The sequence below is a fragment of the Rhinopithecus roxellana genome, chromosome 7 (assembly GCF_007565055.1).
Source record: "Rhinopithecus roxellana isolate Shanxi Qingling chromosome 7, ASM756505v1, whole genome shotgun sequence".
NCBI lineage: Eukaryota > Metazoa > Chordata > Mammalia > Primates > Cercopithecidae > Rhinopithecus > Rhinopithecus roxellana.
The window spans coordinates 92,696,064-92,722,644 of record NC_044555.1 but is presented as its reverse complement, the minus strand read 5'-3'; the positions used below and the strand labels follow the sequence as shown (position 1 = coordinate 92,722,644).

General features: G+C 42.6%; 1 protein-coding gene across 1 annotated transcript in view; it reads left to right on the top strand.

Annotated features, from left to right (window-relative positions):
• The window catches only part of KIAA1210 (KIAA1210 ortholog), an 83,391-nt gene extending 57,014 nt beyond the window's left edge, over window positions 1–26,377 (top strand). Inside the window, 7 exon segments of the mRNA XM_010365531.1 lie at window positions 10,818–11,015; window positions 13,428–13,530; window positions 13,745–13,858; window positions 17,894–21,097; window positions 22,099–22,262; window positions 24,594–24,699; window positions 26,202–26,377. Of these exon segments, the coding sequence (XP_010363833.1) occupies window positions 10,818–11,015; window positions 13,428–13,530; window positions 13,745–13,858; window positions 17,894–21,097; window positions 22,099–22,262; window positions 24,594–24,699; window positions 26,202–26,377 (4,065 nt within the window).
• Window positions 26,378–26,581: the final 204 nt, after the last annotated feature.

Genomic DNA, 26,581 nt, shown 5'->3' with positions numbered 1-26,581 from the left:
GGCCTAAATAGCCACCTGGTAATCCCCTTATTTAAGACATTACAATCAGAGCTTTCCTTTGTTCCAAGAAGACAGTCAACCTTCTCTCTGTCCCTGCTCAAAAGGGGAAAACCCTAGCATCATACAACAGAAAAATAAATCATTAAAAAGGACTACCAAAATGTGCATTATTGACTAAACTCCTTTGCACTGGGTCTAGAAACTTGACAGAAGGGAAAATGTGTTATTATTTTCCAAAGAGAAGCCCTTATCCCAGCTAACAGCAAAGGAATGTTCAGCTCTCTAACAACCAGTGCTGAAGAATCCTTTCCCCTGGCCCGAGGTCCAACCCAGGTTTCTTATCTAAGAAGATTCTGGATTAGTAGGTACCAGGCCGGGCACGTCTCCCAGATGTTGAGGCACGAGGAGCCCATTTAATTCCAGATATTAATCTGAAGATGTCTGTGCTAAACTCTCTCTAAAACACAGGAGAAGAAATGAAAACATCTCAGCCGTACTTAATAATACGCATAATGGACCAAATGTTCTCCCTTATAAGTGAGAGCTAAATAATGTGTACATAGTGGACATAGAGTGTGGAAAATAAACATTGGAGATTTGGAAGGGTGGGAGCGAGGGAGGAGGGTGAGGGATGACAAATTGCTTAATGGGCATAATGTATATTATTTGGGTGATGGTTACAGTAAAAGTAAAAGCTCAGACTTCACCTCTATGCGACATATCCATGTAACAAACTACGCTTCTACCCCTTACATTTATACAAAAGAAAAAATAATATGCAGATTGGGTTCGGACAGGGTATGTCGGCTGTCAGAGTGCATGGAAGGAGAAGTAGGGTTGGAGGGGAGTGAGGATGGAAAAGTAGAGAAAGGTGTCCCACTTTCTCCATTTGTTTTTCTTTCAGAATTCTGCCAGGAAGGGATTCTATTTGCTTTTCTTGGGTAACTCATAAAATCCTGTGGTTGGCTCCTGTGGTAACTTTTTTTTTTTTTTTTAAAGACAGTCTCGCTCTGTCGCCCAGGCTGGAATACAGTGGCGCAATCTCAGCTCACTGCAACCTCTGCCTCCCGGGTTCAAGCAATTCTCCTGCTTTGGCCCCCCCGAGTAGCTGGGACTACAGGTGTGCACCACCATGCCTGGCTATTTTTGTGTGTGTGTGTATTTTTAGTAGAGACAGGGTTTCACTGTGTTAGCCAGGATGGTGTCGATCTCCTGACCTCGTGATCTGCCCTCCTAGGCCTCCCAATGTGCTAGGATTACAGGCATGAGCCACCGTGTGGTAACTTTTCTAGGTTGCTGCTAACCAATAGGACTGAGGGAAAGAGGACCTAAGAAGGCCTAAGAAGAAGCCACACTTCCCAAAAGGAGTCCATATATTTCTGACTCCTGTTCTAAGGCAACTGACAGGATTATTCCTGAACTTGCTGTACTCATATTTGAAAATGGGAGCCTTTCTCGTCATGCTAGAGGACTAGGCAGTGGTTCTCCACTTTGGCTCCTGGAAGACTCATTTGGAAACCCTGTTAAAACTATTCTAAAGCCTTTCCCCTGATATTCTTACTCATTAGGCCTTGATATGTCCCCAAAACGTGCTTTTGCAACATTCATTCCAGGTGATTTTGGTGCTGGGGGATTCCAGGCCATACATTGAGAAATACTGCATAGAGTTCAGAGAGTGTATAGTTTATTTAACTCACTGGTGAGTTAAGGGAAGTCGTAACATATACATATAATCTATACTCACATAACATACTCTAAACCTAACAACAGACATCCTCTTAAGACTGTTTTATTTATTTATTTATTTATTTATTTATTTATTTATTTATTTATTTTTTATTATTATACTTTAAGTTCTAGGGTACATGTGCACAACGTTCAGGTTTGTTACATAGGTATACATGTACCATGTTGGTGTGCTGCACCCATTAACTCGTCATTTACATTAGGTATATCTCCTAATGCTATCCCTCCCCCCTCCCCTCTCCCCACGATAGGCCCCAGTGTGTGATGTTCCCCTTCCTGTGTCCAAGTGATCTCATTGTTCAATTCCCACCTATGAGTGAGAACATGTGGTGTTTGGTTTTCTGTTCTTGTGATAGTTTGCTGAGAAAGATGGTTTCCAGCTGCATCCATGTCCCTACAAAGGACACAAACTCATCCTTTTTTATGGCTGCATAGTATTCCATGGTGTATATGTGCCACATTTTCTTAATCCAGTCTGTCACTGATGGACATTTGGGTTGATTCCAAGTCTTTGGTATTGTGAATAGTGCTGCAAAAAACATACGTGTGCATGTGTCTTTACAGCAGCATGGTTTATAATCCCTTGGGTATATACCCAGTAATGGGATGGCTGGTCAAATGGTATTTCTAGTTCCGGATCCTTGAGGAATCGCCACACCATTTTCCACAATGGTTGAACTAGTTTACAGTCCCACCAACAGTGTAAAAGTGTTCCTGTTTCTCCACATCCTCTCCAACACCTGTTGTTTCCTGAATTTTTAATGATTGCCATTCTAACCAGTGTGAGATGGTATCTCATTGTGGTTTTGATTTGCATTTCACTGATGACCAGTGATGATGAGCATTTTTTCATGTGTCTGTTGGCTGTATGAATGTCTTCTTTTGAGAAGTGTCTGTTCATATCCTTTGCCCACTTTTTGATGGGGTTGTTTGTTTTTTTCTTATAAATTTATTTGAGTTCTTTGTAGGTTCTGGATATTAGCCCTTTGTCAGATGAGTAGATTGCAAAAATTGTTCTCCCATTCTGTAGGTTGGCTGTTCACTCTGATTATAGTTTCTTTTGCTGTGCAGAAGCTCTTTAGTTTAATTAGATCCCATTTGTCAATTTTGGCTTTTGTTGCCGTTGCTTTTGCTGTTTTAGACATGAAGTCCTTGCCCATGACTATGTCCTGAATGGTATTACCTAGGTTTTCTTCTAGGGTTTTAATGGTTTTAGGTCTAACATTTAAGTCTCTAATCCATCTTGAATTAATTTTCATATAAGGAGTAAGGAAAGGATCCAGTTTCAGCTTTCTACTTATGGCTAGCCAATTTTCCCAGCACCATTTATTAAATAGGGAATCCTTTCCCCATTTCTTGTTTCTCTCAGGTTTGTCAAAGATCAGATGGCTGTAGATGTGTGGTATTATTTCTGAGGACTCTGTTCTGTTCCATTGGTCTATAGCTCTGTTTTGGTACCAGTACCATGCTGTTTTGGTTACTGTAGCCTTGTAGTATAGTTTGAAATCAGGTAGCGTGATGCCTCCAGCTTTGTTCTTTTGGCTTAGGATTGTCTTGTCAATGCGGGGTCTTTTTTGGTTCCATATGAACTTTAAAGCAGTTTTTTCCAATTCTGTGAAGAAAGTCATTGGTAGCTTGATGGGGATGGCATTGAAACTATAAATTACCTTGGGCAGTATGGCCATTTTCACAATATTGATTCTTCCTATTCATGAGCATGGTGTATTCTTCCATTTGTTTGTGTCCTCTTTTATTTCACTGAGCAGTGGTTTGTAGTTCTCCTTGAAGAGGTCCTTGACATCCCTTGTAAGTTGGATTCCTAGGTATTTTATTCTCTTTGAAGCAATTGTGAATGGGAGTTCATTCATGATTTGGCTCTCTGTTTGTCTGTTACTGGTGTATAAGAATGCTTGTGATTTTTTGCACATTGATTTTGTATCCTGAGACTTTGCTGAAGTTGCTTATCAGCTTAAGGAGATTTTGGGCTGAGACCATGGGGTTTTCTAAATATACAATCATGTCATCTGCAAACAGGGACAATTTGACTTCTTCTTTTCCTAACTGAATACCCTTTATTTCTTTCTCTTTCCTGATTGCCCTAGCCAGAACTTCCAACACTGTGTTGAATAGGAGTGATAAGAGAGGGCATCCCTGTCTTGTGCCAGTTTTCAAAGGGAATGCTTCCAGTTTTTGCCCATTCAGTGTGATATTGCCTGTGGGTTTGTCATAAATAGCTCTTATTATTTTGAGATACATTCCATCAATACCAAATTTATTGAGAGTTTTTAGCATGAAGGCTGTTAAATTTTGTCAAAGGCCTTTTCTGCATCTGTTGAGATAATCATATGGTTTTTGTCTTTGGTTCTGTTTATATGCTGGATTAGGTTTATTGATTTGCATATGTTGAACCAGCCTTGCATCCCAGGGATGAAGCCCACTTGATCATGGTGGATAAGCTTTTTGATGTGCTGCTGGATTCGGTTTGCCAGTATTTTATTGAGGATTTTTGTATCGATGTTCATCAGGGATATTAGTCTAAAACTCTCTTTTTTTTGTTGTATCTCTGCCAGGCTTTGGTATCAGGATGATGTTGGCCTCATAAAATGATTCCCTCTTTTTCTATTGATTGGAATAGTTTCAGAAGGAATGGTACCAGCTCCTCCTTGTAACTCTGGTAGAATTCGGCTGTGAATCTGTCTGGTCCTGGACGTTTTTTGGTTGGTAGGCTATGAATTATTGCCTCAATTTCAGAGCCTACTATTGGTCTATTCAGGGATTCAACTTCTTCCTGGTTTAGTCTTGGGAGAGTGTAAGTGTCCAGGAAATTATCCATTTCTTCTAGATTCTCTAGTTTATTTGTGTAGAGGAGTTTATAGTATTCTCTGATGGTAGTTTGTATTTCTGTGGGATTGGTGGTGATATCCCCTTTATCATTTTTCATTGTGTCTATTTGATTCTTCTCTCTTTTCTTCTTTATTAGTCTTGCTAGCAGTCTATCAATTTTGTTGATCTTTTCAAAAAACCAGCTCCTGGATTCATTGATTTTTTGGAGGGTTTTGTATGTCTCTATCTCCTTCAGTTCTGCTCTGATCTTAGTTATTTCTTGCCTTCTGCTAGCTTTTGAATGTGTTTGCTCTTGCTTCTCTAGTTCTTTTAATTGTGATGTTAGAGTGTCAATTTTAGATCTTCCCAGCTTTCTCTTGTGGGCATTTAGTGGTATAAATTTCCCTCTACACACTACTTTAAGTGTGTCCCAGAGATTCTGGTATGTTGTATCTTTGTTCTCATCGGTTTCAAAGAACATCTTTATTTCTGCCTTCGTTTCGTTCTGTACCCAGTAGTCATTCAGGAGCAGGTTGTTCAGTTTCCATGTAGTTGAGTGGTTTTGAGTGAGTTTCTTCATCCTGAGTTCTAGTTTGATTACACTGTGGTCTGAGAGACAGTTTGTTATAATTTCTGTTCTTTTACATTTGCTGAGGAGTGCTTTACTTCCAGCTATGTGGTCAATTTTGGAATAAGTGTGATGTGGTGCTGAGAAGAATGTATATTCTGTTGATTTGGGGTGGAGAGTTCTGTAGATGTCTATTAGGTCTGCTTGGTGCAGAGCTGAGTTCAATTCCTGGATATTCTTGTTAACTTTATGTCTTGTTGATCTGTCTAATATTACAGTGGGGTGTTAAAGTCTCCCATTTTTATTGTATGGGAATCTAAGTCTCTTTGTAAGTCTCTAAGGACTTGCTTTATGAATCCGGGTGCTCCTGCATTGGGTGCATGTATATTTAGGATAGTTAGCTCTTCCTGATGAATTGATCCCTTTACCATTATGTAATGGCCTTCTTTGTCTCTTTTGATCTTTGATGGTTTAAAGTCTGTTTTATCAGAGACTAGGATTGCAACCCCTGCTTTTTTTTGTTCTCCATTTGCTTGGTAGATCTTCCTCCATCCCTTTATTTTGAGCCTATGTGTGTCTCTGCATGTGAGATGGGTCTCCTGAATACAGCAAACTGATGGGTCTTGACTCTTTATCCAATTTGCCACTCTGTGTCTTTTAATTGGATGATTTAGTCCATTTACATTGAAGGCTAATATTGTTATGTGTGAACTTGATCCTGCCATTATGATATTAGCTGGTTATTTTGCTCGTTAGTTGATGCAGTTTCTTCCTAGCATCGATGGACTTTACATTTTGGCATGTTTTTGCAATGGCTGGTACCAGTTGTTCCTTTCCATGTTTAGTGCTTCCTTCAGGATCTCTTGTAGGGCAGGCCTGGTGGTGACAAAATCTCTAAGCATTTGCTTGTCTGTAAAGGATTTTATTTCTCTTTCACATACGAAACTTAGTTTGTCTGGATATGAAATTCTGGGTTTAAAATTCTTTTCTTTAAGAATGTTGAATATTGGCCCCCACTCTCTTCTGGCTTGGAGAGTTTCTGCCAAGAGATCTGCTGTTAGTCTGTTGGGCTTCCCTTAGTGGGTAACCCGACCTTTCTCTCTGGCTGCCCTTAACATTTTTTCCTTCATTTCAACTTTGGTGAATCTGAGAATTGTGTCTTGGAGTTGCTCTTCTCGAGGAGTATCTTTGTGGTGTTCTCTGTATTTCCTGAATTTGAATGTTGGCCTGCCTTACTATGTTGGGGAAGTTCTCCTGGATGATATCCTGCAGAGTGTTTTCCAACTTGGTTCCATTTTCCCTGTCACTTTCAGGCACACCAATCAGACGTAGATTTGGTCTTTTCACATAATCCCATATTGCTTGGAGGCTTTGTTCATTTCTTTTTACTCTTTTTTCTCTACACTTCTCATCTTGCTTCATTTCATTCATTTGATCTTCAATCACTGATACTCTTTCTTCCAGTTGATTGAGTTGGTTACTAAAGCTTGTGCATTTGTCACGTAGTTCTCGTGTCATGGTTTTCATCTCTATCAGTTCTTTTAAGGTCTTCTCTGCATTGATTATTCTAGTCATCCATTCATCCATTCTTTTTTCAAGGTTTTCAGTTTCTTTGCGTTGGGTACATAGTTCCTCCTTTAGCTCTGAGAAGTTTGATCGACTGAAGACTTCTTCTCTCAACTCGTCAAAGTCATTCTCCGTCTAGCTTTGTTCCGTTGCTGGCGATGAGTTGCATTCCTTTGGAGGGGGAGATGCACTCTGATTTTTTGAATTTCCAGCTTTTCTGCACTACTTTTTCCCCATCTTTGTGGTTTTATCTGCCTTTGGTCTTTGGTGATGGTGACATACTGATGGGGTTTTGGTGTGTGTGTCCTTTCTGTTTGTTAGTTTTCCTTCTAACAGTCAGGACCCTCAGCTGCAGGTCTGTTGGAGTTTCCTTGATGTCCACTCCAGACCCTGTTTGCCTGGGTATCAGCAGCAGGGGCTGCAGAAGATAGAATATTGCCGAACAGCGAGTGTTGCTGTCTGATTCTTGCTCTGGAAGCTTCGTCTCAGAGGTGTACCCAGCCATTTGAGGTGTGAGGTGTCGGTCTGCACCTAGTGGGGGATGTTTCCCAGTTAGGCTACTCAGGGGTCAGGGACCCACTTGAGCAGGCAGTCTATCTGTTCTCAGATCTCAACCTCCATGCTGGGAGAACCACTCCTCTCTTCAAAGCTGTCAGACAGGGACATTTACATCTGCGGAGGTTTGTGCTGCTTTTTGTTTAGCTATGCCCTGTCCCCAGAGGTGGAGTCTACAGAGGGAGGCAGGCCTTATTGAGCTGCGGTGGGCTCCACCCAATTCGAGCTTCCCAGCGGCTTTGTTTACCTACTTAAGCCTCAGCAATGGCAGGCGCCCCTCTGGCAGCCTCGCTGCCGCCTTGCAGTTAGATCTCAGACTGCTGTGCTAGCAATGAAGGAGGCTCCATGGGCGTGGGACCCTCCAGGCCAGGTGTGGGATATAATCTTCTGGTGTGCCGTTTGCTAAGACCCTTGTTAAAGCGCAGTAGTAGGGTGGGAGTTACCCGATTTTCCAGGTGCTGTGTCTCTCAGTTTTCCTCAGCTAGGAAAAGGGATTCCCTTCCCCCTTGCGCTTCCCAGGTGAGGCAGTGCCTCACCCTGCTTCAGCTCTTGCTGGTCGAGCTGCACCCGCTGACCAGCACCGACTGTCCAATATGCCCCAGTGAGATGAACTCGGTACCTCAGTTGAAAATGCAGAAATCACCCGTCTTCTGTGTTGCTCACTCTGGGAGCTGGAGGCTGGAGCTGTTCCTATTCGGCCATCTTGGGCACCCCCCTCAAGACTGTTTTAAATCACATGTCTGAGCTTGAGCTCCATAGTCAGATGAGGAGAATGCTTGATGGTTTTGCTCTTTAATTTTTAGCCCTGGTTTGAGAATGGATGTGGGTCTGTGTTTAAACTGATGTCTATAGATTCCTTAGTGAGAGTCGAGCTCACACAGGGAGATCAGTGGCTGTTATTAATTTTGATGGACTCTTGGCTTAGGCTGTGATTGGAAACAGATAAACTCTGTCCTGCACATACCCAATCTAGAAATTGCCAGATTTTTGCTGAGCGTGATTTTTCTGTTATGCTATAGAATGAGTTTCACTAAAGTAAACTAAGTATCTTTAGTGTTTATACCACAAGGTTTGGGATGTCAACTGAATTGAAAGGTCTTTATATTTATTAAATATGTGTTTACTTGCCATGTGGGCATCATAAGTTGGCTTTCGTGCAAAGCAAGTTGTATGGTGTTCTTTTAGGGTTTCCAGATTCAGAGACCTCCTTGTTTTTCTCCTTCTACCTTTGGCTGGAGCTAGTGAGGCCTCAGAAAGAATAACTAAAATAATACAGGGAACAGAGGAGCTTGCTCTGATGACATCTCAGAAAAGCAACTTCTGGTGGAAGCCTTTAACATAATCAAGTCACCAGTTCTAAAAACATGTTTGAGCAACTACTATGTAGTGCTTGTGCAACTACTACAAGCACAGTTGGAGGTACTGTATCCCCAATACAGTAGTACATAGAACAGATAAAAACCCTTCTTCATGGAGTTTATATTGTAATGGGGGACATGGACAATAAGCAAGCTAAATAAGGAAAACGTATAGTATGTCAGACAGCGAGAAAAGTGACAGGGAGAAAAACAATGCAGGGAAGGGGATACGAAGTGGCTCAAACATTTTAAATAGATTGGCTAGGGAAGACATCACTGAAAAGGTGCCTTTTTTTTTTAGACAGAGTCTCTCATTTTGTTGGTCAGGCTGGAGTGCAGTGGGGTGATCTCAGCTCACTGAAAGCCCCGCCTCCCAGCTTGAAGTGATTCTCCTGTCTCAGCCTCCCGAGTAGCTGGGATTACAGGCACCTGCCACCACACCAGCTAAGTTTTGTATTTTTTGTAGAGACAGAGTTTCACCATGTTGGCCAAGCCGATCTCAAACTCCTGACCTCAGGTGATCTGCATACCTCAGCCTCCCGAAAGTGCTGAGATTACAGACGTGAGCCCACCACATCTGGCCATGAAAAGGTGGCTTTTGAATCAAAACCTGAAGGAAGTAGGGGAGCTAGCCACATGGACATGGGGGAAGAGCATGCCCAGCAGAGGTAACAGCAGGCACAATGGCCCTAAGGGGAGAGCATGCCTGAAGTGCTTGAAGAACAGCAGACCAGCAGTGTGTCTGCAGCAGGAAATGGCTGGTAATGTGGTCAGGGATAAAAGGAAGACAGATCATGTGAGGTTAGTGGGAGCATAGATGTTATCCTCCACCCCCAAAAGACCAGAACTATGACACCACTCTGAAGTATGAAAGACGTTCAGAACAATAAAAGAAGAGCTTTTACTCTATACACTGATACCAAATTTATATTTCCAGTAGATAACATAATCTAACTAGACGATATCAGGAAGAGGCAGTATATAAATTCATAGATGAAAGTTGCACAAAGAAGTAAAGGAAATCTTGGGATCAATCCTACTTTTGTGTGATTGATCCCACAAAAGGCAACTGTCTTCTCCCTGAATCCAAAGCAGAATGGTCTGCAGGATTTGTCATCAGCCTGACCAATTAGCACTGTGTTAAGTCCCCATGCACTGGAATGACAGTGTCATCTTCATAACCAAGGTAGTAGCTAAGGTTATCATTGCATCAACATACAATGGTTGTGGGAACCATGAAGGCATGTGAAAGCTGCAAGTACCAAGGGGATCCCTGGCACTGTGCAAAACTAGCCTGAAGAGAATTTGGTGGGTAAACACAAGTGGAAATTCTGTCTACTTGCCAAATTATAATATATCGTTCGCTACTAGTATCTAGCAGAGACAGTTTACCAGCTGATCTTCAAAGGGCCTTCTGCTAACAGAAATCGAAATCTTCTTAGGAATGGAAAGAGCTCTGGGGAGGCTCTTTGAGATATAGAAAATGCTATGTCCAGAAGCCCAGAGGAGACTATTTTGAAGGTCCTACAGAGGAATTCAACTAGGTGTCCCAGAACCAAGTTGTATGGAGATATGGAGGCCAACCATAATGAGGACGGGGTTACAGGCTCCATCACTATCCCACTGGAAGTTGGAGCATTCAGTTCCCGAGGGTCCTCCCATCAGTCTTGCACCCATGAATTGTCAATATAAATAAAAGGTAGTGTGCTGTCTATGAAAATGCACCTTGCAGACAGGCCCTCTTCCAACCTAATTTCCTCCCTCCACCCAACCCTCCAATATAGAAATCCCAGAGCTCTGCTGGGTTTCACTGATAACTGGTTGTGCCTCTCACCCCAGCCAGATGTCCTGTTGATAAGAAGGGGATCTAGGACAAGAGAACAGGCCATCTCTCTGACTTTGCAAACTCAATTAAGTGGTTGTATTCCCATCCCGAGGACAATGGGGTGCCCCTGAAAGCTTTCTAAGCAGAGGAGTAACCCAAACTTCTTCCTGTTTCTTGTTTTCATCTGCAAGGAAACCAGCAAAATTATGGAGCTTACCTCTAATGAATAAGCCTATTGACAGGAAATGTAAGAAAAGGGGACAGTAGTTCATGAAGGATTTCTTCTTTAGGAATTCTTCAGCCAGAAGAATATCCAACTTTTGAGACCAGTAACAGCATACGGATTGACTCGTCTATTTTCTCCCACCTTCTCCAGAGCTTCTCTGAGTTATCATCCGGACCTGATTGCTCACAGTCCTTGACTGCATTTGCCACGCTTGCCTCTACCAGCAGCACCCAGCTGCCCATTGGTTTCAGCACCCCAGCCACCACCGAGGGCTGTTTGGATTCTTCAGCTGCTCGCCACAAGATGACTTTAAATCCCCACAAACAAAAGAAGAACCTTCAAGTGATTGTAAGTCCTTCAAGAGACAGGGCACTAAACTCTTGTATAAGAAAAGATGAGTTCCAACCTTTGCAAACTACTACTAGGGAAATAGTATGGTGTAGGAGACTCATGCCCTAAGTAAGCTTGGCAAAGTCAAGGATGCTGTCCTGAGCTTGACACCCCCAGAAGGGTGAGCAAGCTTGCATCTATTGGGTGTGGTTTCCTATCCATGTGGAACTTATATTAGAAGGGACTAAAAGGAAGCAGAAACAGTGAATGATTTAAACCCCCATAAACAGCTTATTGGGTTAACATCTGGGAGTTCACTCAGCCCTATTTGTAGAGAATATTCAACCCTAGCCCAGATCAGGATTCTTTCAGTTATTAATCAGATGAGACTCATGAGTTACAAATTGCAGCACTATTCCACTTATTTGGAGGTCAAGCTTTCAGCAACCCTAAACATCCAGAACTTAGTTGTTAACCCATTCAAAGATCTCCAAATAGATGCCACATGACTTTCTAGGAAGCAGATCTACTGTGCTAAAAACATGGCCACAGATCAGACTCAGACCTGACAGCAAAGAGAAGTGACAGCTGATAGCAGAGAGAACGACAGAAATAATCTGGGGCCCTTTAATATAGGGGCTCAAGAACCTTGCCCACCTCAATATGTCCTTCAGGGTCACACTGTATCATAGTCCAATGTAATAGATCATTTCATTATTTGTCCAAGTCATCTAGAAAAAGTAGATAATTTTCTGTGATCCCCGTTTAAAAAGATAGAGAAATAATGCTTTTGGAAAAGGCTTTTAGTAAAAGTTAAGGATTAGGTGCAGGTGTAATGGCTCATGCTTGTAATCCCAGCACTTTGGGAGGCCGAGGTGGGTGGATCACCTGAGGTTGGGAGTGCGAGACCAGCCTGACCAACATGGAGAAACCCCATCTCTACTAAAAATACAAAATTAGCCAGGTGTGGTGGCGCATGCCTGTAATCCCAGCTACTCAGGAGGCTGAGGCAGGAGAATCGCTTCAATCCGGGAGGCGGAGGTTGTGGTGAGCCAAGATCACACCATTGCACTATAGCCTGAACAACAGAGCAAAACTCCGTTTTTGTTTTTGTTTTTAAAGTTAAGGATTAAAAAATGTTAGTGTTTAGTGTTTAAAAGGATGTGTCAGTTGGCTACAAAACTCACTTTGATAAAAAACTGAATTCGCCAGTGATTCTGGGCTAAAGGGAAGAGACTGTAAATCAGAGGTGAAGAGACTAAAAGATTGTATAGTATAAACATTTTACAGGGAAGGGCGTTAAAGCACAAATAATTTCAGATACTTACCCAAAGTCAAACACCCAGGTGGTGGCAGAGCTAGGGCCAGAATCCAGTCTTCTGACTTCCCGCTCAGCACTTTTTTCATCCCACCATCTTGCCTCTAGCTTAGGCATCTCAATTTCACTTTAGGTTGTAGACAAAATACGAGTTGAAAGAACAGGTGGAGGAGCAGAGGGGCAGAGGGAAGCCCTCTGGTGGCCTTGAGAGTACCTTCTTAGTTTGGTGTCAAAGAAGGGGTGACCAATTGTGAGGTGCCAAACCCTATACATGCATTATGCCCTGAATACCTCATGACAAACCTGGGAGATGGGGAAGGTTGGCTGAGGGAAGCAGTATGACCCTTCTAACTTTCTTCTTTCTGTATAGCCTAGTTGAGAAAAAGCCTGGGCATTACCCTCTGATAAGGCCAGAACATCTACTTCTTCCCTATGACTCTCTCCCTGTCATGTGGATGAATATAAAAAAGATCCAGGATCATTTATGACACAGGGACTACTACCACTTTCTCCCTGCTCTGTAATTTCTTAGATCTGCAAGTCCCACAGGAGGTTTCTCCTGGTCTCTTATTTTTCGATGTAGACACAGTGATTCAGAGAATAACTTGCCCAAGGTCACGCAGCAAGTAAATGATGAAGAGATTTTGAATCTAGCCCAATCTGGCCACATTTTCTCAAAAATAAATTATTATGAGCTGTGTCTGTTTGCACAGGTACTTTGAGTGGGAGTGTAAAGAGTTGTATGTTTGTCTTTACATGTATGACATAAAGGCTTACACTAAGCAAATTCCGGACACTGTTCAGTGCAGTGCTACACTGACATTTCCAGAGCTGTATTGTAATCATCAGAAAACTTTGTTTATACTAAACCAAATTCAGCCCATCCAGTGTAAGGGCTGAACCTTTCAGCTTTTTCTCCTTTCCCTCCCAACAAAACCCCAATTCTTTTTCTTCTTTTGATCTGGAAAGAGATAATTCATGCTTTCATTAAATTCCCTGAAAAGAAGCCAAAAAGGATTTGAATTTAGCTCACAGGTCTGGTGAAGCAAATCTGAGAATCCCAATATGGCCGAGGGCATGATTGTTGTCAGGCCCAACGACCCCATTTTCAGATTCGTGACCTTCCAGTGTGGTTCAGTCATTTCCAGGGTATTTTAGAGAGATCCCTGCAGTGTGTCACTCAGACATTAGAAACTCCAAACCCGGATGAACCACTTTCAATAGGTAAAATGATCCCCAAGGATCTCTTGGGGGAAACAATTCCATTAAGAAATCCTTGGAAATATCTCCATTGAAATAACGTCCATCTTTAACGGTATTGTTACACGCCCAGCATCAAGAACTATTTTTCCTGATGCTTTTTCTTTGGCAACCATGCAGGAGTGGTTGGAAAGCAATTCAGTAGGATTCAAGCTCTTTCTTTTCCTATTTCAGGTGGAACCAAAGCAGGAGGAGCCAAACCCTCCATTGGTTTCTGAAGAAGAAAAGAGTATAACCAAACCAAAAGAAACCAACCAAAAGAAGCTGGGAATGGACAGTGCAGGTTAGCATATCTTCACCCTCACTCAGAAACATGTATGACAGACTTCATTGCACAGTGCTACGTTGATAGGAGCTGTACCCAAGAATTACCCAAGACTGCTGCCCTTGGTCTTCAGAGAGCTTTCAATTTTATATGCAGAAAATGTGGTCCAGGCTTCTCCATCTAAACTGCCAAAGTAATACAATTGCCACTTGTGTGTGGTTCAGGTAAAGGATCATACCTGGATTCTTACTTTATCTAAATGAATTTCCAACAAGAGAGGTATTTTGTTTGTGAATTTGTTTCATCCTCTCTGAGGCTAACGTACATGCTGAGTTCCTCAGTGAGCCCAGTTACGGGAGGACAGTCACTGATTTCCCTTCAGCATTCTTCCTCAGCAAAAGAACCAGAAAGGAATAACATAATTGGCCAAAAAATCATTTTTTAAAAGTTGCCTTTCTCTTCCTGTAGAGAGAAAATGACTTTCTTAATAATGATACTATTGCCCACATCCATGGACAAAGAGGGGTTATGCAGCTGCAGACAGATGTCCTTGGCAGCCAACACCTATCAAATCCCCAAACAACAAATATCACCAGAGTGAAAATCTCTCTATGTGTTTATGCGTGTGGATATGTTGATGTTAGCTCCAGCTGGTGGCAAGCTGATTTCAAGTAATATTTGATAAAAAATCCAGTTCCTCAAATTAAGTTGAACAGTTATGTTACATTTTTGCCACAAAGGATTTCACATGTGGGTTCAAAGACAGGATATTCCTAAACACATTTTCCCATGAAAACTAAGAAAACCACAAAACTCTCCAGAAAAAAAAAAAAAAGAAAGAAAAAGGAAGATTAAATGAGTACTTTAAAAAAAAATCTTTTTGAGCTTTATTTTTATTTATTTATTTACTTATTTTTTTGAGACGGAGTCTCACTCTGTCACCGAAGCTGGAGTGCAGTGGCGCGATCTCAGCTCACTGCAACCTCCGCCTCCCTGGTTCAAGCAATTCTCCTGACTCAGCCTCCCTAGTAGCTGGGACTACAGGCACCCGTCACCACACCTGGCTAATTTTTTTGTATGTTTAGTAGAGACGGGGTTTCACCGTGTTAGCCAGGATGATCTCGATCTCCTGACCTCGTGATCCACCCGCCTCGGCCTCCCAAAGTGCTGGGATTACAGGCGTGAGCCACTGCACCCAGCCTTTGAGCTTTATTTTTTAATAGTTGTCTCTTTTACACACAGAGGATAGAACTGAGTCAGTATCCATGGGGGCAGATACTTTAGTTGATTTTCCATATCATGGAAGTTGTTTGGAGCACAGTCAGCTATTCTCAGCGCTGTATGCTGGATATGAAACTACTAGATGGAGCTAGGGATGCAGCAGATAGTGAGGGAAGAAAGGCAGCGAGGGGCCCTTCCATCTGGGGATCAAAGAGAGTTCCTTAGAACTAGAAGAAAGGAGAGGAGTAATCTGTACGACTACTACCTTGTGCTTGACCTGAAGCCTGTGGACCAATGCAATTGTTAAGGCATTCCAAGAATTTCTTTGCATGTATATTACATATGATTGGTTTAAAGAATGTTTTTATTTCAATAGCTTTGGGGGTACAAGTGGTTTTTGGTTACACGGATAAATTGTATAGTGGTGAAGTCTAGGATTTTAGTGCACCTGTCACTCGAGTAATGTACATTGCATACATTATGTAGCTTTTCATCCCTCACCCCCTCCTACCCTTCCCACTTTCTGAGTCTCCGGTGTCCATTATACCATTCTGTATGCCTTTGCATACCCATAGCTTAGCTCCCATTTATAAGGGAGAACATGTGGTATTCGGTTTTCAATTCCTGGGTTACTTCACTTAGAATATTGGCCTCCAGTTTCATCCAAGTTGCTACAAAAGACATTATTTCATTCTTTGTTATGCCTGAGTAGTATCACATTTTCTTTAGTTGATTTTCCATATCATGGAAGTGGTTTGGAGTGCAGTCAGCTATTCTCAGCGCCGTATGCTGGGTATGAAACCACTAGATGGAGCTAGGGATGCAGCAGATAGTGAGGGAAGAAAGGCAGCGAGGGGCCCTTCCATCTGGGGATCAAAGTGAGTTCCTTAGAAAACTGCCGGGCGCGGTGGCTCAAGCCTGTAATCCCAGCACTTTGGGAGGCCGAGACGGGCGGATCACGAGGTCAGGAGATCGAAACCATCCTGGCTAACATGGTGAAACCCCGTCTCTACTAAAAAAAAATATATATATATATGAAAAACTAGCCGGGCGAGGTGGCGGGCGCCTGTAGTCCCAGCTACTCGGGAGGCTGAAGCAGGAGAATGGCGTGAACCCGGGAGGCGGAGCTTGCAGTGAGCTGAGATCGCGCCACTGCACTCCAGCCTGGGCGACAGAGCAAGACTGTCTCAAAAAAAAAAAAAAAAAAAAAAAAAAAAAAAAAAAAAAAAAAGTACCAGAAGAAAGGAGAGGAGTAATCTGTACAACTACTACCTTGTGCTTGACATTTTCTTTATCTACTCATAGGATGATGGGCACTTAGGTTGATTCCATATCCTTGCAATTGTGAATTGTGCTTCAATAAACATATGTGTGCAGGTGTCTTTTTGATATAATGACTTCTTTTCCTTTGGGTAGATACTCAGTAGTGGGATTACTGGATTGAATCATAGATCTATTTTTAGTTCTTTGGGAAATTTCCATACTGTTTTCCATAGAGTTTGCACTAATTGACATTCCCACCAGCAGTGTGTAAGTATTCTCTTTTTATCACATTCATCCCACCATCTATTGTTTTTTTGACTTTTTCATAATGGCCATTCTGGCTGAGGTAAGATGATATCGCATTGTGTTTCAATTTGCATTTCCCTCGTGATTAGTGATATTGAGCATTTTTCATATGTTTGTTGTCCATTTGTATATCTTCTTTTGAGAACTGTTTATTCATGTCCTTTGCCCACTTTTTAATGGATTATTATAGTTTATTGTCACCTGGCTTCACTCTTTCTGTTAAGTTCCTGTGTTGCTTCTTGGAAAAAGCTCACAGCATGAATATCTACATACTATTTTGTCTTTCCAAGTGGGAGAGACATGCTAACAATGTCTCCAATCTGCATCTTGGGAATAAAAACAAGTAGGATTGTTTTAATATGAGGGTAGAAAAAAAGAAGAAAAGGGGGCCATAATCTTGCCTCCCAGATAACTCCTATTGACCCCTTCTTAAAAGCAAAGCAATATGGCCGGGCACGGTGGCTCATGCCTGTAACCCCAGCATATTGGGAGGCTGAGGCAGGCGGGTCACAATGTCAGGAGTTTGAGACCAGCCTGATCAACATGGTGAAGCCCCATCTCTACTAAAAATACAAAAGTTATCCGGACGTGGTGTCATGTGTCTGTAATCCCAGCTACTCAGGAGCCTGAGGCAGGAGAATTGCTTGAACCTGAGAGTCAGAGGTTGCAGTGAGCCGAGATTGTGCCATTGCAGCCTGGTATGAGGTATGAATTCAAAGTGTGAAATTTGTCTTTTGGGTAGAGTGTAAAATAGAACCATAATTAATTTTTCAATTTCACTCCAGCCTGGGTGACAGAATGAGATTCCGTCTAAAAAAAAAAAAAAAAAAAAGCAATACATGCACATGATATGAAATTTCAAGTAGTTCAGATAAATATTATGTAGAAAATAGAAATGCTAATTAGAAAGTAAAAAATTCCATTCCTCCTTCCCTAGTCAGTTTCCCCAAAGGTAGTCATTGTTACAGGTTCAAAATTTGCCTTCTGATGTGTCTCACACTGAATGGTGGACCAGACTATTGGTAAAAAGGTGATAAGCCAACCCTGGAATCAGTTTCTAGAACTAGGATTTCTCTTTGGCTTAAAAATGTCCAACTGCAGAAACCTAATAGTGACCAAGTTGCCCTCTGTCTTCCAAATAGCTACTTCCTCATACTAGGAAATTCAGTAGCAAATAGGTACCATTGGGCCAGGGCACAGTATTCTTATTTTAGGAAGTCAAAGTCACATGCATTTCTCCTTCCTTATTTCTGTTTGGTGCAGATTCCTCAAGCCAGGAACAGAACAACAATACTGAGATGTATGATAAGAAGACAACAGACCAGGCTCCAAACACTGATGCTTCTGAGAGTCAGAGCTATCCAATGTCAGCAGCATATGGAAGAAGACAGAGAAGAAAAGGAGCAAGTATTTCAGGATTGAGTGAGTGTGAATTCAAAGGAAGAAGCCTTAAACAATCCAGTGAAGGGTATGGCCTGGGCGATAGAGCTGGGTCTTCGCCTACCAATAAGACTGCCAGGAATGTCCCTTTCTCGCACTTGTCCTTGGAGAAGGACAACATGGAGCAGCCTACAACTCCACAACCAGAAACCACTACCCCTCAGGGGTTGCTTTCAGATAAAGATGACATGGGAAGGAGAAATGATGGCATAGATTTCGGATCCAGAAAAGCATCAGCAACACAGCCCATACCTGAAAACATGGACAATTCCATGGTCAGTGATCCACAACCATACCATGAAGATGTGGCTTCTGGAGCTGAGAAGACAGAAGCCAGAGCTTCTCTTTCACTGATGGTGGAAAGTCTTTCTACAACCCAAGAGGAAGCCATTCTCTCAGTAGCAGCAGAGGCTCAGGTGTCTATGCCTCCTTCTCATATCCAGTTAGAAGATAAAGAAGCTTTCAGCTTTGATTCATCAAAGGCCCAATCCAAAATGGAGTCAGCCCAGGATGTTCAAACTATCTGCAAAGAAAAGCCTTCTGGAAATGTTCACCAGGCCTTTACAGCAAGTGTTTTGGGTATGACAAGTACTACAGCCAAAGGAGATGTTTATGCCAAGACTCTGCCTCCCAGAAACCTTTTTCAGTCCTCAAGGAAGCCTGATGCTGAAGAAGTCTCCTCAGATTCAGAGAATATTCTTGAGGAGGGGGATGGTTCTGAAGAACTGGCTCATGGTCACTCTTCCCAGTCCTTGGGGAAGTTTGAAGATAAACAGGAAGTCTTCTCAGAATCAAAAAGTTTTGTTGAGGACTTGAGCAGCTCTGAGGAGGAGCTGGACCCCAGATGCCCCTCCCAGGCTTTAGAAGAGCCTGAAGATGAAGAAGTCTTCACAGAATCAAGCAGTTATGTTGAAAAGTACAACAGTTCTGAGGATTGCAGCAGCTCAGAGGAAGACCTGCCTCTCAGACACCCTGCTCAGGCCTTGGGAAAGCCCAAAGACCAACAAGAAGTCTCCTCTGCTTCAAATAATACTCCTGAAGAGCAGAATGCTTCTACACAGCAGCAGCCTTCCAGATGCCCTTCTCAGCCCATTATGAGTCCTACTGTTCAGCAACAAGTCCCCACCAGTTCAGTGGGCACTTCTGTAAAACAGAGTGGTTCTGTGGAGCCAATCCCTCCAAGACACCCTTTCCAGCCATGGGTGAACCCTAAAGTGGAGCAAGAAGTTTCCTCATCTCCAAAGAGCATGGCTGTTGAAGACAGCATTTCTATGAAGCTGCTGCCTCCTAAACTTCTTTGCCAGCCCTTAATGAATCCTAAAGTTCAACAAGACATGTTCTCTGGTTCAGAGGACGTTGCTGTTGAGAGAGTCATTTCTGTGGAGCCACTACTCCCCAGATATTCTCCTCCGTCCTTGACAGATCCTCAAATCCAGCAAATCTCAGAAAGCACAGCTGTTGAGGAAGGCACTTATGTGGAGTCGCTGCCTCCCAGATGCCTTTCCCAGCCCTCGGAGAGGCCTAAGTTCCTAGACTCAATGAGTACTTCTGCAGAATGCAGCAGTCCTGTGGCACCAACACCTTCCAAATACACTTCCCAGCCATGGGTGACCCCTAAATTTGAGGAACTGTATCAACTCTCTGCACATCCAGAAAGCACTACTGTTGAAGAGGACATTTCTAAGGAGCAGCTGCTTCCCAGATATCTTTCCTGGTTTACCGTGGGAAATAAAGTCCAGCAACTGTCCTCAAATTTCGAGAGGGCTGCTGTTGAGGCAGGCATTTCTGGGAGCCCATTGCCTCCCCAATACGCTACCCAGTTCTTAAAGAGGTCTAAAGTTCGGGAAATGACCTCACGTCTAGAGAAAATGGCTGTTGAAGGCATTTCTAAGAAATCACGGATTCCCAGGCGTCCAACCCAGTCGTTTGTGAAATTTATGGCCCAGCAAATCTTTTCAGAGAGCTCTGCTCTTAAGAGGGGCAGTGAAGTGGCACCTCTGCCTCCCAATCTTCCTTCCAAATTTTTGTCGAAGCCTAAAATCAAGCACCAAGTTTTCTCAGATTCAGGGAGTGCTAATCCTAAGGGAGGCATTTCTTCAAAGATGCTACCTATGAAGCACCCTTTACAGCCCTTGGGGAGGCCTGAAGACCCACAGAAAGTTTTCTCATATTCAGAGAGAGCTCCTGGGAAGTGCAGCAGTTTTAAAGAGCAGCTGTCTCCCAGACAGCTTTCCCAGGGCTTGAGGAAACCTGAGTATGAGCAAAAAGTCTCCTCTGTTTCTGCCAGCTCTCCTAAAGAGTGGAGGAATTCTAAAAAGCAGCTGCCTCCCAAACATTCTTCCCAAGCCTCAGATAGGTCTAAATTCCAGCCACAGATGTCATCAAAGGGCCCAGCGAATGTACCTGTAAAGCAGAGCAGCGGTGAGAAGCACCTGCCTCCAAGTAGCCCTTTCCAGCAACAGGTTCATTCAAGTTCTGTGAATGCTGCTGCTAGGCGATCTATTTTTGAGAGCAATTCTGACAACTGGTTCCTACGAAGAGATCAAGCTTTTGCAAAGAAAACCAATAAATTCAGCCAAGGTTCCAAACACCCCATAAAGAGCATCCTGGCCCCTGCTACCAAACCTGGGAAGCTCACCACTGCCCCTGCCGGGCAAACATCCACTTCTGGGGGCATTTGCTCTAAGAAAGAAGATCTTGAGAGTGGTGATAGTAATAATAACGAGCATGCAAACCTATCCAACCAGGATGATGTTGAAAAGCTTTTTGGAGTTCGACTGAAAAGAGCCCCTTCCTCACAGAAGTATAAGAGTGAGAAACAAGATAACTTCAACCAGCTTGCTTCAGTGCTCTCAGGCCCAATTTCATCCTCTGTAGACAGGGGGCATAAAATCACAACAAGCACTTTCCAGGGGCTCCTGCATGTTGCAGGGAACCTCACCAAAATATCTAACGTTGCAGAGAAGCAACAGAGCAGGCCCAAATCTGAAAGCATGGCCAAGAAGCAACCTGCTTGCAAGATCCCAGGTAAGGCTTTTATCTCTCCAGATGGCAAGTAGATATCAAGTGGAAAGAAAAACTGGAAATCAAAGCCTTGAATGGGCATTAAAGTCTATTCTAGCCTTGCTTACTGAATTGTGGCTTTGACAGGGCTGGCTTATGGGTTTGGGAGCAAAATAGTGCCCCATTCTAGATTTAATAGATTTGGAGGTAGTTAATTTTGAGTCTTCCCTTTCCCAATAGGGTCCCCCTCTGGACATCCATCTACATTCCACAGTAGACACATGACCATCTCCCTATTCCCTCTTCCTCACCCTCTGCACACCTTACATTTGGATGGAATTTTATGCTTTTCTCAAAATACGTTTACATGCATTAAGCCCCTCCCTAACACCATGTGGATTTTTAAAGCCAACTCAATAGTAGAACATTATATTCAGTCTCTCAGCCTGAAATCTTAATTTGCCATAAATGTGTCTTCGCTCACCTGAAATATCTAAGAATTTAGAGCTAGGCGATCTTTTGTGCACTAATGTTTCCCAAAACCTTTGGACCTTCACACTCCATCCTTGGGAAAGTCTTTTATATTCCTGTAACCACACTTATGTAACCACACACTTGTACGAGGGACTATTAAGTAACAAATACTCTTAAGATTTTTCTAGGAGTTAGAGGAATGGCATCAATGGCCTGAGCCTCTGGCATCCTTGGATTTTCCCAGCCCACCCCTGGCAAGCGTTATCCTACCCTGATTTGCAGATGGGACGAGGGATGGACAAAGGAAGGGTCCAGTAAAGGGACAGGATGCCCACTTTTAAGTACAGCTCCTTTACTACCCAAGGAATTCCTGCCTTGCCAAGTTGTAGGGAGGGCCCAAAAAAGGGGGGGCTTCTCTGGTTGATATCTGTTTATTTTCCTTTGGCAATTAACAAGGGTCCCATTTGGGATATTATTGTGGGTAAGCCCCAGCCAGGCTCAAGACCCTGCCTGCCTTGCTTCAGTTCTAACTCCTTTCATTTCTTTCTCAGGAAAGCCTGATGGTCAACAGTCAGATTATGCTGTCTCAGAGCCAGTTTGGATAACTATGGCAAAGCAGAAGCAGAGGAGTTTCAAGGCCCACATTCCTATGAAAGAGCTGAAAACTAAGAGCAGAGCTGGAGCCAATGCTGAGCCTAAGGAGCCTAAATATGGGGTAGGACCTGGGGTAGCCAAGAAAACACTCCAAAAAGGTTGCTGGAATCACTGATTAGGCTTCTATTGGGAACTTTGCGGACATGCAGCACCCCCTCTCTTTGGGAGCATTAATCAAGGCAGAAGGAGTCTTTAGGGAAAGACTTGCTTTGCATTTATACAAATGTGCCCTGCTTTTATGCTCTTAAAGGGTTTGTGCAGGCCAGGTGCGGTGGCTCATGCTTATAATCCCAGCACTCTGGGAGGCCAAGGTAGGTGGATTCCTTGAGCTCAGGAGTTCAAGACCAGCTTGAGCAACATGCTGAAACTCCATCTTTACTAAAAATACAAAAACATAGCTGGGTGTGGTGACATGCACTGACATTCCCAGCTACTGAGGTGGGAGGCTGAGGTAGGAGGATCGCTTGAGTCCAGGCATGGAGGCTGTAGTGAGTCAAGATCACGCCACTACACTCTAGCCTGGGTGACAGAGTGAGACCCTTTCTCAAAAGTGCATGTGCGTGTGGGGGGGTGTTGTGTAAAGTCATGAATATAGAGAGAATCTACAAAATAAATTCTGCCCTCAATATTCTAAAGCAAGTTTCCACAAAATTGGTTGAGAAATAAGGAGTAAGACATTTTATTTAATTTTTAATTTTTTATTACCATAAAAAAGGAAATGTTTTATTTCCCTAAAAAAAAAGGTTTGGGGGGAACAGGTGGTATTTGTTTACATGAGTAAGTTATTTGATGGTGATTTGTGAGATTTTGGTGCACTGTAACCCAATTCATAGTATTTTATCCCTCACCGCCTTCTCACCCTTTCCTTCAGAGTCCCCAAAGTCCATTGTAACATTCTTATGCCTTTGCATCCTCATAGCTTAAAAAAATACCTAAAGGTAATAACTGGGGTAAGAGTTGAGTGATTACCTTTACAGATATTTTATGCCTATCTATCTATCTATCTATCTATCTATCTATCTATCTATCTATCTACATGTTTATAAATGGAATCAAACTATAAATACTGTTTTTTTTTTCATTTAACATTTTATTTCTGGGCACTTTTCCGTATCAGTACAAAACAAGCTCCCTTTCTGTGTTTGATGTTTGGATTTCTACATATTGATTTGGTTTGGTGTGGCACCTACCTGTAAGTTATAAAATGTGATGTGGTAAACTAGGCTAACTACCACATGTGGATAAGAGCTGATGGGATGGTGCCTTTCTCCTCTTATCAAACCTGCAGAAAACTGACTCAAGGAAACATACCAGATTCACATATCAAGAGATATGTCTAAGCTGCTATACTTTTAAGTGCTTACTAAATTTGTTGAAGGACCATGCGAGGACCTGTGTAACTCTTTGCTTTAAAGGTCTTTTCTTTTTCATCGTTAGTATTTACACGGGGGCAGGATCACACAGGGGTAAAGTCCACCTTTATTAAAGCCTCTTTTTTTTTTTTTTTTTTTTTTTTTTGAGACAGGTTCTCATTCTGTCGTCCTGGCTGGAGTGCAGTGGCGCAATCACAGCTTACTGCAGTGTCAACCTCCCAGGCTCAATTATCCTTCCCCTTCATCCCCGCCGTAGTAGCTGCAACTATAGGCACTATAGGTGTATGCCACCATGCCCAGCTAATTTTTAATTTTTTTGTGAAGATGGGTCTCACTATGTTGCCCAGGCTGGTCTTGAACTCCTGGGCTCAAGTGATCCTCCTGCCTGAGCCTCACAAAGTGTTGGGATTATAGGCCACTGCTCTCAGCCTGATTAAAGCTTTTGTCAGGAGGGATACATTAGTGTATATAAACTCACTAATTTAGACCAATTATGAAGAGGTTAATTTGAAAAGAATAAACTGCAGAATTTTGGAAAGACCTACAGGTATATTACTTTCTAATGTGAGAAATGCTTCAAGTCATATGTCAGCTAGTTTTGAAAAGTAGAAATCTTATGGAACTCACTTGAATGAATTGATCAGATTTGTTTGCAACTACCATGTTCTGTTAGCTTGCTGTTAAGTGTTGGTAAAGTGCTAAGGAAAAGGTTGTTCTCAAGTTCAATAATTCTCTTGTTAACCTGCTTTCACTATTTGTAAAATTAGACAGCTCTTTCTCTTTGGTCTGAAAGGTGGTAAACTTGAGCCAGCTTAGGTTTTGTGAACCTAAATTTTAAGCCAAAAGTCTCAATGCTATTTCTCTCCTTATCTATCCATATATCTCTAATCTTTCCTTTTGGATACTGTTAAACTCATAGTACCCAGGACAGGGCTTGCACTCTATGGTTCTCTGAATAAGCAATCTGCCATTTTAATGTCAGAACTTACAAGCTTTCTGTTTTCATTTTTGTATTAAAGGGAGCTGGCCCTGAAAATGAAAACCAACCTAAAAAGATTTTCACTTCCAGTGTCCATAAACAGGAGAAGAGAGCACAGATGAAGCCACCTAAGCCTACAAAATCAGGTAAAAGCATACATCCTGACCTCTTGGAAAACAGCCCCGGCAAAATGTAGTGAAACTTTTGCAATTTCAAGCTCAGGTAATACTGGTCTCTTACCTCCCAAGTCAGCTTAATGATTTCTCTTGTGGCTCTTTAATTAGATACAGCTTATTTTAGAAAAATCTAATTATTTTGACTAATACAAGTCCAGTATATAACTTTCAGAGGGTCTTCCAGTCTTTTGCCTCATCAAAGAAGCTGTCTAGGCACAAAACTGTGGTCACTCACTGAAACATCCTTCTGGTTGGGTATGCAAGAGGAAAGTACCAAGTCACTTTCCAGTTCATAGCAAAGAGGTGTTCTCTCACTTTCTACATCTCCAATGAAACTGTTGAAAATAATTCACTCTAAGGCCCAATGATATTCAATTGTTTTTAATTATTTAGAAGGCTTGTTTAAGCCTCTCTGTATTCTGAGCAGGGATGTGTAAGTGGTGAGGAAATGTTGACAGCTGAGAGGAATACTCTACTGGGACATAACAAAATGTGATCTCACCAGAAAGAGTTGTGTGCTAGAGAGAATTTTTTCAGCAGGAGCAGGGGAGTGGAGGATGGATTTATATTGAACCATCTTTGTCCTCTCCCTTAATCCCACTCATGAAGAAATTAGACCAGGAATTCAGGAACCCATTTTCTGGCCATGAAATAGCAGCAGTTGACTTGCTCACAGCTTTTAATGGCCTCATGGGCACTATACTCCTGTCAAGTGAATCACAACTGTCACTGTGCATCAGAATCACCTGGTGAGTTTTTAAAAAAATTACAGATGGTCCTGGCTCCATCCTTAGAGATTCTAATTCATTTGCTTCAGGAAACAGCACGGGCATTGGCATTTTTAAAAGAGCCCTAGGTGATTCTAATGTGTAGCCAGGATTGAGAACCACTGGTTGAGTCTAAGTCACTAAGTCAATTGACGATAAGCAGGATGAGGGAGGGAGTCGAATTAGGAGTAGGGAGGTAGTCTGCTTGACTGGGGTAGTTGGGTTGGTGCGATATTATTTACCATCAACTTTTACTGGGTGCATCTATTGAGTCATCAATCAATTCATTTCACATGAAATCATGGATTGGCAAACACAAATAACATTACCTTATTTGAAATTTTAGAAACTAAGCAGATACAATATGTTTCCCTCTGGTCTTAGTTCAAAGATGTAAGACAATCCAGGAATAACCACCCAAAGATTGGCAGTTATAGGCATAGGTATTACCTCCCAGGCCTTCCCATGCCCAGGGCCCTGTGGCCATAGCCATGTTGATTTTACACCTTTGACATATCACACATGGCATCACACAGGCCCTAAATTTTAGAAGTCTGGCACCAAAGGGAGAAGGGTTTAGAAAGCACTAGAGCAGGGGGATCAGAGGAAGCCTGAAAGGAGGAAACATTTTGGCATTCCATAAGCAACATACCCCAATATCTCTGGGACTCCTTATTGCTTGTGTGTTATTTGCTGTGGTTCCAGTTGGATTTGAAGCTCAGAAGATACTGCAAGTGCCTGCCATGGAAAAAGAAACCAAACGATCTTCAATTCTCCCAGCCAAGTTCCAGAAGCCAGTTGAGCCAGTTGAGCCTGTCTGGTTTTCCCTGGCCAGGAAGAAAGCCAAAGCATGGAGCTACATGGCAGAGATGATGCAATAAAGAGCTCTTGTGTGAAGCATCAGCATTTTTTAAAAAAATTTTTATTTTTTTGAGATGGAGTCTCGCTGTGTTACCCAGACTGGAATGCAGTGGCACGATCTCCGCTCACTGCAAGCGCCGCCTCCTGGGTTCACGCCATTCTCCCGCCTCAGCCTCCCCAGTAGCTGGGACTACAGGCACTCGCCATCATGCCCGGCTAATTTT